Raw genomic sequence first — 12,937 nt, 5'->3', positions numbered from 1 at the left:
CCTTGTACATGTCTTTGCATTTTGAAGAAAACATGTAACTGCCTCCCCACCCCTTTCTCCTCTTTTAAAAATAAATAGTTGCTTCTACCATACCTTCCCTTGTTATTATTTTCTCACCTTTTTGCCAATACCAGGCCCACCCACAAAGGCATATTTCATCATAAAAATAAAAGGTGTAAACATGCATAAACAGTAAGCAATATAAAATATGAAAATAATAAGCAACATAAACTGCAGCAGCACACTTGTATTAACAAAACTTATTGAAACATTAAAAAATTACAAAAGTGAATGGGAGAGCAGGGTGCGAGTCCTTTCAAAATACTTTTTATGAATGGTTTTGTGCTGCTATTTGCAAGTACACTGAATGCGTGAATGGATTGGTGCAAAAACACTGCAACTATCCCCTAAGTCTTCCTGTAGGATTCAAGTCAATTTTAACCCCTTCCCGGTTTTTCATATACTTTTTGGAGATGGAAACCCTATGCCTACCCTAAAATGAACTGTGCTGTCTCTAGTCTCCTTCCCTTGGTTGTCACAATCCATTTTTAAGGTAGGAAAATGAGATGATTCAAGCAAATCAGGTTGTGATTCCCCCCCCCCCCTCAAAAATTCATTGTTAAATGGGTTTGACACCGCTACACCGCTACGCCTTCTGGGTCTGGGGTGTTGGCATTTTTATTACAAGAAACCTCTCTAGAGAATTTGAGGCTCAGTTTGTCACAGAGTCAGGCAGATCAATAAAGAAGGGAGACAGTGTGACATTCCCTAAAGGGAATTTATTTTATTTTATTTATTATTTTATTTTATTTTATTTTATTTGTTTATTTAATTTAAGGGAAGACTTTGGAAAATAAAACCAAAAGTAGGGAATTAGTTTCCTGCATTATTTACTGTGTCAGGTAACGACAAACATACATAGAATGATGTTTATCTGATTAAAAAAGAGGGTGGGTAGAGATTCCCCCCATAGCCCAGTCAACAGTAATCAAATTCAGAGGTGGAGAAGATACTGGGGAGAAGTCAACACCCATATTGCATGTCTAAACTGTAATAAGAGTGCTGTTCTTTCCCACCAGCATTGAAGGACCACAGAGTTCTGGCTACACTACTCCCCACCCTTATAATTTGATCACTCCAGCAGGCCAGCTAAGTCATAAGCTATAGAAAACCACTCTGTCCTGGGGAGGAGAGAGGGTGCTACCCAGTGACCACAAGTGACAACCACTATGCACATGAAACAAAGCTTATTCACAGAGACTGAATCAACATATCTTAATAGTGGTAGAGGGTGGGGGGAGATATTGATATGCTTCTGTCCTGTTGATTTTGCTGGCTTCCCCTCCCAACACAAATATTACTCCATTTCCCCAGTTGTCCATTACCATAAAGCAGGGGTAGGCAACCTAAGGCCCGTAGGCTGGATGCAGCCCAATCGCCTTCTCAATCCAGCCCACGGACGGTCCAGGAATCAAGAGTATTTTTACATGAGTAGAAGGTGTGTTTTTATTTAAAATGCATCTCTGGGTTATTTCTGGGGCATAAGAATTCGTTCATTCGCCCGCCCGCCCCCCTACAGTCCGGCCCACCACATGGTCTAGGGACAGTGGACCAACCCACGGCTGAAAAAGGTTGCTGAACCCTGCCATAAAGCCTGAACGAAGCCTGGTGGGGGGGAAAACCCTCCTCTCCCCTTTGAGTTACAGTGTTTTCAATAGTGTGTGGGAGTGAAAGAAAAATACTTTTCTATGCTACTTGAAAGGGTTATGAATATTCTACATTTCCTCCCGCCACCCTGTTGCAGCTATTCTTGTTTTGAAATCATAGCTTAAGACTATTATTTTTTACTCCTTACCATTTTTGTTGCTGATTGTGATTGCGAGGGAAGAAAGCCATTTTTGAATCTTGGGGAAGTGGGAGAGAGAAATTTTAGCCCATCACTTTATTCCCTCATTCTCCCTTTATTTTGCTATTCATTTTCTTTCCCGTTTTCTGTTTGATTTTTCAGATGTGAGTCAAACTTCCGTCACAGGGGAACAGTATCAGCTCTTAGGTACAGTATTACAGGACTTCTGTGTGTGTGCAGTATACAGTATATGTCTCCTGTGTCTATCAGTGTTGCCCATTGTTAGACAATCAAAGGTGTATGTGCCCCATTGCTAGGGGACAGAGGGAAAATAAGTTCTCTGTGTGAATGCATGTGTGAGAACGAATGACTAATAAAGAAAATGGTATATGTGTGTAACCATCTTATGCTGAAGGCACAAATGTCCCTGTGTGTGCGCTCTAGGGCAGACCTGTAGATAGCCACTCTACTGGTTGCCTGTGGCAAGTATTATCCAGATGAATAGGGCACTTCAAAGAAGTTATTGTTTAAAAGCCATAAACTGCTAGCAAGTACAGACTTGCTGGTAATTTTTGTAGGGTATTGAAAAACTGCTTTCGGCAAAAACCTTACAGGAATGTTCTTGTTCAAACTAGATTTTTATAGCATTTAATTTCTGCCTAAATTCTTTTCACCAAGGGATGGTAGCCGTCTCTCTGTTTACAGTGCTTTTGTTTGAAGATCGAGGTGACATTGAATTCAGACCTGTATCATATCTAACACTAAGAAGTATTGTCCTAATAGGGATCTGCTTTACTTGGGTGTTCCAGAATAACCTTTGAACTCACTACTGTACTCTATTTTATACATTTGAGGAAATGAATTAAAGATGGTTTAAAGACAGCCAATGATCTTTGTAAAGACCAAGGTTTCTTGACTTGGGATAGCCGCCCGGTTGCATAAATAGTAGCAGGATTGTTATCTCTGGTATGAAAAGAAGAAGAGTTTGGAGTTGCTATCCCGCTTTATCACTACCTGAAGGTATCTCAAAGCAGCTAACATTCTCCTTTCCCTTCCTCCCCCACAACAAACACTCTGTGAGGTGAGTGGGGCTGAGAGACTTCAAAGAAGTGTGACTAGTTGTCCAAGGTCACCCAGCAGCTGCATGTGGAGGAGCGGAGACACGAACCCGGTTCCCCAGATTACGAGTCTGGCGCTCTTAACCACTACACCACACTGGCTCTGGCTATGTCATAATTAGTGCATTTAAGGTACCCTAGAGACATAATAAGCAGGGGTAAGCTGCTGAAGTACTCAGGAACTCCGTGTTCCTATACACTGGGGATGCTGTCTACGGTTTAGAATCATAGAATCATAGAGTTGGAAGAGACCACAAGGGCCATCCAGTCCAACCCCCTGCAAAGCAGGAAACACCATCAGAGCATTCCTGACAGATGGCTGTCAAGCCTCCGCTTAAAGACCTCCAAAGAAGGAGACTCCACCACACTCCTTGGCAGCAAATTCCACTGTCGGACAGCTCTTTTATTTAATAATAAAAATTCAGAGAAGCCTCACACTTGATTTGAATAACGGATTCTGCTTTTTTTTTTTTTATAAAGGAAACCCCATAAATAATTTCCATTAATTCATTTGCCTTTTCCCGTACACAGCTGGCCTGTTGCCATGATTTGTATCAGTGCTTTCTCAACCCTGTAGCCAGAACTGGATGAAACATCTCCTGAGCTTTATTATCCGCTTTGTTCTGAATGTTGAGGGAAACAGGGTGGGGTGTTAATCCAGCGCAGCCAGATGCCAAGATTCCATGCCTCAGGGTTGTTGGGTAGGCATCAGTAATAAATGTTGTGGTTCCTTGCTTGCGGACTGTCTATGATTTACTAATTTTTTGAAGAGCACCCAGCCCTAGAGTCTATTCACTTACATATCTGCATTCTGTGAGATGGAGCTGGAGGGGAGAGAGGGATGTTTTCTCACATGGCACAGATAGATTTGGAGTTCAGGGGCTAGCATATGCTGATGGTTTAGAGAACGGGCACCAGGTCTCTGCGGCTCTGTTTATGAATATATGGATCTGATGGGGTAGGAGAGAAATGAAGGCAGCTAGTCAAGCAGGGGATAAGTAGGGATTGGAATTCCTTATTCTCAAACATTGAGACAGTTGGTATAGTTTTTAGCTTTCATGGTTGCACATAAAGTTTGGAAAGTATGGTAAAATTGCAAAAAGGACTGTAAACAAATAAAGAGGCAGCTCAGCTTAGGCTACATGTACAACGTACATGTAAAGCACCCTCCACACACACAAAATAATAATTGGAGCCATAGGTTTTAAGGATGCTGAGACTTGTAGCTCTATGAGTTCCCAGGATTCAGGGTGGAGGGTGGCTTTAAATGTGCTTTAGATGCATGATATGTACACAGACTTTGTTAGCATTTAAAACTGCTGTGATTTTTAACCTCCTTCATTCAAGGACAGAATACAGCTTTTCACACTTTATAAGAACCTTACAGGAGGAGTACAACGTGCCCCTCTTTAATTTGGAACACACCCTGTTCTTGAAAATTACAGGCAAACAGTTTTCAAGTACTTGCAATTTAAATTTCCTCCATATGAGGCTGTAGCACAACCGTGCATATAAGTTTGCTACACTTGGCTGCTTGCCTGTCTGTCTGTCCTTCCAAACACCGGGGGGGGGGGAGAGAACCCCCAAAGCTGCATGGGACTCCCTTGCCTATCCCTTCTGCCTTGGCATGTGAGGCAAGGAGAAGCGAATGCTTAACAGCAGTATTACCCAGATTATCTTTCTAGCCTCAGATTCCTTATCTCTTGCCTGCTGCTCACCACAGACTCCACTCATCTAAGGATAATAGTAAATGCCCTGTGGTAAAAGTTATTGTCAGTAACTGAGCAGGCAAGTAGCTCATGATCTAAAAAGATCTAGGGTAAGGAGGGGGGAGCAACTTTTCATACCAAGTGGACTGCAAGAGTACTTTGACAGGGAACCCATAAGCCGCATACTGCCTTGTGCGTTCTACTTTCCCAAGGCCAGCTAAGTGAGGCGCTGGGCTTTGGAAAGGGGACACAAAGTCCTGTCAGGGTCCTTGAGCCTTCACTCATCCCTTCCCAAAGCCCAGCACCTTTCTTACCTGCTTTCTGAAGGCAGCGCAAGGGCTATGGCTGGGTGTAGGCCACCAAAAAGGCCATGATGAACTGCCTTGATCTAGGGTGTTTCTCTTACTTTTCCCACTGCCCAGATAGAGCTCTGATAATCTAAATGTATGCTCAGCATTAACTATTTTGCTGGACTACTCCTTCCCTTCCCTTTGATCTTTCTCTTGTTACAGATCCTGGTCACAAGAAGGATCCTCATAATGCCTATCTCAACAATATCAACTATGAAGATGGCGATGAATTCTTTGACAAGAATTTGGCATTGTTTGAGGTGAGATCATTGTTGGTGGGTTAGTTCTTCCTGCCTTTTGCCTTCCCTCCTTCCACTATATCTATCCATATTTGTATTAATCAGTGTTAGAAACTGAGATATGAAAGCTAGGAGCCAAATGCCACCTTAAACCTAGGTTATGGACGCAACAATGGAATGTCTAGGCATGATTTTTCAATAACAAGAATACAAAGATAAAAATGAATAAACTGCAGCTAAAATATTATGTTCATTTTTCACATGGTCTAGTCCTTCCCCTGCCCACTCCCCTAATATTCTTAAGAGGGTCCTTTCTCCAGTTTCCAGAAAGTAGCTGGAAGTGGGGAGGCAGAAAAAGGTCCTCTTTTTCTTCCATTCAGCAATTTTAATCTGAAATCTTAGGCACAGTGCTGTGCCTAGAGCTCAGAAACTGCCCGTGCTAATGAAATTCCCTGTTGCAAAATGCAGCTAGAACAATGGGAGTTTCGAACACTGATTTTTAGGTTTCCTTATAGCCTTTCATGATAGCTGCTATTATGTCTACTCTGTTTCCCAAAGCTATGCATGGTTGTTGTTTTTAATTCTGCAAAAACACAGAAAAAGTTACAAAAGATTGTGAACTGTGAGATGGGAAACGTGCAGGATTCTGCATCTTGGAAATCTTACGTCTCTTTTTTATTTTTTAAAGGTTCTTTTTTAACTCTCATAGCTGCAGTGATGGACTTGAAAATGTATAGGAAGGGGTGAGAAACCTCTGGTCCAGGGGTGTACAACCTGTAGCCCACCAGATTTTTCTGGACTACAACTCCCATCAGCCCCAGTCAGCATATAGCCAGTGATCAGGGCTGATGGGAAGTGTAGTCCAACAACATCTGGAGGGCTGCAGGTTGTGCACCCCTGCTCTGGCCCATGGGCCAATCTTGACCCACAGAGGGTCCAATTTGGCCCACCAGACCTTTATCCCCAAGCTGCACCTACTTGCCAATCACCTGACATTACTGGGTGATGAGGTTCAGTCCTGATGGAGGCTGCTTTGCTTTCCTGCAATGAATGCACTGGCAATGCAGACTTCTTACTCCACACCTGTGGGGAATGAGCTGGGACTGCAGGCCCCTGCAGAGAGCAAGATACAATCCTTTGCTCATCAGCTGGTAAGCAGAGTATTCATTCCTACTGGACTGAATGCAATGGCAAATCAAATCCCCCCTCCCCACCAGCCCCAAGCTGATTTTGACAGATGGGTAGGAAGGTCTTGTTAGTATTTTTACTGTATTTGTTAGAAGATGTGTTTTACAAAAAATAAATTGTACTGGGGGAAAGAAAACCAATATACAGTGGACCCTCTGGATACGAATTTAATTCATTCCGGGGGTCCGTGTGCACCCCAAAAAAATCTGTATCCAGAGGTGCCGCTTCTGCGCACCTGCATGCCACGATAGAGCACTTCTGCGCATGTGCGCGGCGCACGGACACTTAAGCACGAAACCTGGAAAAATACTTATGGGTTTGCCGCATTAGCAACCCAAAGTTTAAGTTACCCGAGGGTCTACTGTATTGTAATGTAATGTAATGTAACAGCTGCAAAATCTTGTGACTCCAATTAAGGTCACAGAAATGCTGAATCATTGTGTGTGTCTTCGGTAGTGATAAGAGGGGTGGGAGTTGGAGGTTGGTTGCTTTGCTGCTGGAGGAGTTGGCAACATAGCTGTCAACTTTCCCTTTTCTTGCGAGGAATCCTATTTGGAATAAGGGAATTTCCCTTTAAAAAAGGGAAAAGTTGACAGCTATGGTTGGTAAGGACAGACAAGCTATCATTCTGCACTGCTTCAAAGGAGTTTTAGAAGCAAGAAGAGCCTCTCATGGGCTCAAGAGAGTGAAATACAATGCATCCGACTCAGTATATATGTATAGTAACTTGTAATAGTGGCCATCCTGTCATAAAGAGTCATCTTCAGAGTATTGTGTGTGGAGTCTACTTCATCCCTGGGGCTTTGAAGATGGAACCTCTGTATCACTCTGAATAAATCAGAAAAATAGCTAACAACCCCACAGCGTCACAGTGTCAGAAGATTGACAAGGGTGGCCCTGCTTACCTGTCAAGGTGGGCCCACGGGGTGTGGGGAGAAAGTTGCCCCACCCCTGTGGCAGAGGAAGGAGATGCAAATTGATCAATGGTTGCAAATTTGCCTAAATTAGCAAAATGTAATATACAGATTGCAGAATTCAGAATTTCTTGGCATATAAGTTGTGGGTTTTTTTTTTTTAATGCCAAGGGTACACCAGCCTGCTTATACCCAACCCATTTCTTTTCTCTCATATTCTGCTTTTCTATGTCTTCATTCCCAAATTACTATAACCATGCTAATGACTAGTGGTTTTTTGCCTAAGGGGATTTTTCTAAGTTTTTATGTCTACTGCCCTCCTTTCCACTTTGCAGGAGGAGATGGACACCCGGCCCAAGGTATCCTCCCTGCTCAACCGCATGGCCAATTACACCAACCTGATGCAGGGAGCCCGTGAACATGAGGAGGCAGAGAATGTCCCTCCAGGCAAGAAAAAAGCTATCAAGGTAAGGAGCTTGGCGATAGTGAGATATGTAGGCAGTTAGAGGTGGTAAGCATTTGAAGGTAGCGAACGAGTTGATGTCCAAATGCTTTCACCATGGCTGCCCTGCAACTATGGGGCTTCCCTTTCCTAGAGACTTTCCAGAACAAAAAACTGCTTCTTGAAGTTTAAAACACCTTTTTGTTTGACATGGATTTTAGCTGCTGATCTTAAGGCAGCATGAGGTAGACCTCAAAAAATATTTTTGATTTCTTGACATCTGTTTGAAATTTGTAGGAGCCAGTTAAAAAATAAATACATGAGATCAATTAAAAGCCCTACTCAGAGTTATGCAAAATGTTCAGATTCCTAAGCCACCAAATCAAGCTCTGAGGTATCTGAGTAATCAGGTACCCAGGATTTTTGCCTAGTCCTGTGAACAGGGCTTTAGGTTGGTTTTTATGTGTTGCCTATTTGCAATTGATTTTTAATATGACTTACTATATGTGCAGTTTAGTGCTGTTACCTGCTCTGCACTTGGTGGCTGGGTTTGTCTGGGAATTCAAACAAAGGGGTGGGGTTGTCAAAGAGAAAGATATCTGAAGGCCTGAGTAGCAGAGAAGTTGCAGGTATTTAAATCACGTATGCAAAGGATGAAGAGCAAGGTAGGGACAGCAAGGTGGAGTAGGTTTGGTTTTGAGAGCTTGTCCTTTTCCTTCCAGTCTCCACAGATGGGCACATTCATGGGAGTCTATCTGCCTTGCCTGCAGAACATCTTCGGGGTGATTCTCTTCTTACGGCTCACCTGGGTGGTGGGTACAGCTGGCGTGTTGCAAGCCTTTGCCATTGTCCTCATCTGCTGTTGCTGTGTGAGTTCCTCTCTCCTACTGTCTGAATCATGTCCTGGTTTAGGGGTTTTAATGTCTTAGAGAAGAAGATTGGAGTGAGGAGTCTGAACCACAGCATGGAGATGGGGGCTAAATCATACTTTGTGACTTTAGCGGGCCACAGCTGAGATCCTAATGTAAAAGTCACAAGATAACCCTCCTTCCCACATGCATCCAGTTGTGTCCTGAGGCCAGTGATAGATTTTATTTCCAAAACTTGTCAGATTTTCTTTAGCTGTAGTTGTCTCTTATGGGAAATTGCCTATTGTCCTATCTAACAAGAGTATAATTGCACAACCTAATGAGTGAAAGCCCTTTGTTTGTAATTTTTCTTCTAAATCCTCCTGCTGTCTTTTCTCCTCCTCAGACTCTGCTAACAGCCATCTCCATGAGTGCCATTGCCACCAATGGAGTTGTGCCTGGTGAGTACTTAATATCTAAAAAGCCATCTTCTCCCACACTTCCCTGCCCACCAAATACATTCATCTTCAAAAGCAGCCCTGAGTGCTCTCACCATCAGAACTTAACCAAGTAACTACTCGGGAAATGTCCTTTTCTGAGGTGGTGCCCAAATGGTGGAATTCTTTCCTTACTTGTTATAGTTTAGTATACCAATGCTATCTATGTCAGATAGCGTTCATCTTGTCATAAAAACACAATGCCGCCTTAAAGTATTTGAGATCCACATAAATCACTGCTTTGTTTTGTGCTACTCATCGGCTAACTCAGTTGATCATTACCTGTTGGTTTGTTTAATTTCATTTGGGTGCTGTCCTGACAAAATTCTAGAAATAAATAAGTTCCTCTACATGCAGATGTTTAGGATGTGTAGGAAGTGCAAATGATAACCCTTTTCCCTATCTGCGAAGTCTCTTGACCTCCTACCCACTCCTTTATTTCCTCTTCACAGCTGGGGGTTCATACTTCATGATCTCACGAGCTTTGGGGCCTGAGTTTGGAGGAGCTGTTGGACTCTGCTTTTATCTGGGCACCACCTTTGCTGCTGCAATGTACATTTTGGGAGCCATTGAAATCTTCCTGGTAAGTGTTCTGCTCCCCTAAAATTAACAAGGTGCAATGCTCCATACTTGTGAAATAGGTGCTATTCCACACAGCTGTGGCCACTTCCAAGCAGCCTGACAGCCTTGAGCGGAGTGAGCACTTATGCTAATCTTGCAAAATCCATATTTCCCCCCTCTATCTGCTGACCTTTCTAAAAGTGACGTGTGTCTCTTTCTTCCCTCTCTCAGATGTACATTGCCCCTGAGGCAGCCATCTTCCATAGTGAGGATCCCTTGAAGGAGCCAGCAGCCATGCTCAACAACATGCGGGTGTATGGCTCAGCCTTCCTAGTGATTATGGTGCTGGTGGTGTTCGTGGGTGTGCGCTACGTGAATAAGTTTGCCTCTCTCTTCCTTGCCTGTGTCATCGTCTCAATCCTGGCCATCTACGCCGGTGCCATCAAGTCCTCTTTTGCACCTCCCGACTTCCCGTAGGTTACCAGCATACTTGGATATGATTCGTTGTGACTTCTCTTTAAATCAGTCTGGGATGTCGCAGATCCCACGAGAAGTTGTTGGAATATGTAGTTTTGTGAATGTGCATAGAGTTGTCTGTTCTGTGGAAGGGTTAGGGATCTTTGGTCACAGTTTTTTTTTACAAGACTGCAACCATTTTTCCATAGTTAGATAACTTCAGTTTTCCATGCCCTTGGGCAACTTAAGAGTTGGGACTCTCAGACTGGTTTGTGCATGCCTTGGCCTCTTTATAGCCTAACGGGTTTGTTCATCTTTTTGTGTCTCCTCTCCATTCAGCGTGTGCATGCTGGGGAACCGCTCTCTCTCCCGGCACCACATTAATGACTGTGCCAAGACGGTGGAGCGTGACAACATCACCCAGCACACTGTCCTCTGGGAGTTTTTCTGCAATGCTACCAAGCACCACAATGCCTCCTGTGATGATTATTTTCAGCACAACAATGTCACCGTTATCCAGGGTATCCCAGGAATGGCCAGTGGCATTATCACTGGTGAGAGATACCTTTCCTTCCCTTTAAATAGTTCACTTGGTTTTCCCCATGTTGGGACAGTCCAAGAGGTGCCCTACACACTGTTTAGATAAACAGCCATTTCCCTTCCTAATTGAGGGCCTGTGTTGTGTAGTGGCCATAAATGGCAACTGGGTGTCCTTGGGACAGTCACCACCTCTTATCCTACCCTACCTCATAGGATAGCAAGAAGAAATTTGTAGACCACTGGAGGAAGGGTGGGATGATGATGATGATGACAGCAATAATCGTGGTGGTTCTGGTAATAATAATAATAATAATAATAATAATAATAATAATAGTATTGATAATTGCAGAGAATCTTTGGAGCAGCTACTTGATGAAAGGCGAGATAATTGAGAAACCATCATTGCATTCAGCTGATGTGTGGGGAAGCCTGAATCAGCAGTATGTGCTGTCTGACATCACCACTTCCTTTACTCTTCTTGTGGGCATCTTTTTCCCTTCAGTCACTGGTAAGAGCTACGTTGTTGCTATGTATTGTTCAGAGGTGTCTCCAGAGGCAAACCATTCCAGAAGTGTAAATAGCCAGCTTTGAATCTGGGGTGCTTGTAATTAAAACACAGGTCTCTCTGTGGACTCTTGCAGTTTTCAACAAAGCACCCTCTTTCAGCCTAGGAGTAAGGTCTTAATATTGCCCCAGCTGTGAGCTGGGCTGGATGCAGCTTTGTTGCTGCTGTTCCCCTCTAATGACCCAGTTTGATGCAGTATCATATTTCTTCATATTGCCCAGCATAAGATCTTTTACATTAGCGTAATAGATCATATGCAAAGATTTATGCAAAGGTTCAGTATAGTTTCTTAGCAGTACCTCCTTTGGTCACAAAATTTTGTTTTCTTGCTCTCAGAATTTTTTATTTTTTTATTTTTTTTTTGTCTTCACAGGAATCATGGCTGGATCAAATCGTTCTGGAGACCTGAAGGATGCCCAGAAATCTATCCCCATTGGTACCATCCTGGCTATTCTCACCACCTCCTTTGTGTGTATCCTTCCTGGCAAATGTAGGGTCAAATAAACAAGGGATGGATGAGGGTGGGATGGAAGAAGTTGGTGCCTGTGTGGGAAGGATGGCTGCCCTTTTGCATCCTTTGCTGTCTTGCAAGAACATCTTACTGCTCCTTGACCATTTGACACATCAGATCTTAGCAACGTAGTGCTGTTTGGGGCATGTGTGGAAGGTGTCGTGCTCAGAGATAAGTAAGTAGTAACTTTCCCTAGTGCCACAGTTCTCAGATATAAATCAGACGTGAAATTTCTATTTTGTATTAAAATTTTAAGACGGTGTTTTTAATAGGCAGTGATGGCTACCAACCTTGATGGCTTTAAAAGCAAATTAGACAAATTCATAGAGGAGAAGACTGCTAATAGCTAATAACTATTATTGCTGTGCTTTGCCTCCACAGCTGTAGGCATCAGTGCTTTTGAATACCAGTTGCTGGAAGCCACAGGATGGGAGAATGCTCTTGTGCTTGAATCCTGCTTGTGGGTTTCCCACGGGCATCTGGTTGGCCAATGTGAGAACAGGATGCTGGACTAGATGGGTCATTGTATCTAAAAATGTGGGGCCCTTTTTAGGGGCAGAGTCTCAACCTTTTGATACATATTTCTGGCCCACTCATCTCTCAGCCATGCTGGCTACATGCTGTTAGCCTGGATCTAACCCACAGAAAGGAAGCTGGAGAGAAAACTAAGGCTGAAATCCTTTATCTGCTTTCCTGGGAGCAAGTCACATTGTACTGACTAAACTTATAGGATTGTACTGTTAAGTTACTTGCATCTATTCCTTTTGAAACCAATGGAACAAATGCAGCTAACCTAGTTTGGATTCAATCCTGCATCTTCTGATTTCTCTATGTGCTGGACCATTTGTTTCTGCTGGATCTTTGTACTTCTCACTATCAGCCCTTAGACAGACACCTAATAGCCTCACTTTTGCTTCTATTGGATAGGTTTGGTGATACAGTGAAAGGGAATCTGGTGGTGGGGACCCTGTCCTGGCCCTCCCCTTGGGTCATTGTCATCGGTTCGTTCTTCTCCACATGTGGAGCTGGGCTGCAGAGCCTCACCGGTGCGCCCAGACTGCTACAAGCCATAGCCAAGGACAACATTATACCCTTCCTGCGGGTAAGAGTTACAACCGCTTATTGACTTGCTGCTGAAAAAAACCTTGGTTTG

The 12,937-nt window shown here is 43.4% G+C and overlaps 1 protein-coding gene across 3 annotated transcripts in view; it reads left to right on the top strand.

Moving 5' to 3' along the window:
* SLC12A6 (solute carrier family 12 member 6) overlaps positions 1–12,937 on the top strand; it is a 43,535-nt gene that overhangs the window by 24,280 nt on the left and 6,318 nt on the right. For 2 of the 3 annotated variants that reach the window (XM_033170920.1, XM_033170919.1), the window contains exons 3-14: positions 2,009–2,053; positions 5,186–5,283; positions 7,700–7,831; positions 8,529–8,675; positions 9,061–9,115; positions 9,604–9,734; positions 9,944–10,185; positions 10,508–10,722; positions 11,058–11,216; positions 11,647–11,745; positions 11,902–11,959; positions 12,712–12,886. In XM_033170920.1, coding sequence (XP_033026811.1) covers positions 2,009–2,053; positions 5,186–5,283; positions 7,700–7,831; positions 8,529–8,675; positions 9,061–9,115; positions 9,604–9,734; positions 9,944–10,185; positions 10,508–10,722; positions 11,058–11,216; positions 11,647–11,745; positions 11,902–11,959; positions 12,712–12,886 — 1,556 coding nt within the window. The remainder of the gene's footprint in view (positions 1–2,008; positions 2,054–5,185; positions 5,284–7,699; positions 7,832–8,528; positions 8,676–9,060; positions 9,116–9,603; positions 9,735–9,943; positions 10,186–10,507; positions 10,723–11,057; positions 11,217–11,646; positions 11,746–11,901; positions 11,960–12,711; positions 12,887–12,937) is intronic. The other variant, XM_033170921.1, reaches the window with a different exon arrangement.

The sequence above is a fragment of the Lacerta agilis genome, chromosome 14 (assembly GCF_009819535.1).
Source record: "Lacerta agilis isolate rLacAgi1 chromosome 14, rLacAgi1.pri, whole genome shotgun sequence".
In the NCBI taxonomy this organism is placed as follows: Eukaryota; Metazoa; Chordata; class Lepidosauria; order Squamata; family Lacertidae; genus Lacerta; species Lacerta agilis.
The sequence above is the reverse complement of the archived record's forward strand: the minus strand, read 5'-3'. Positions and strand labels throughout refer to the sequence as shown.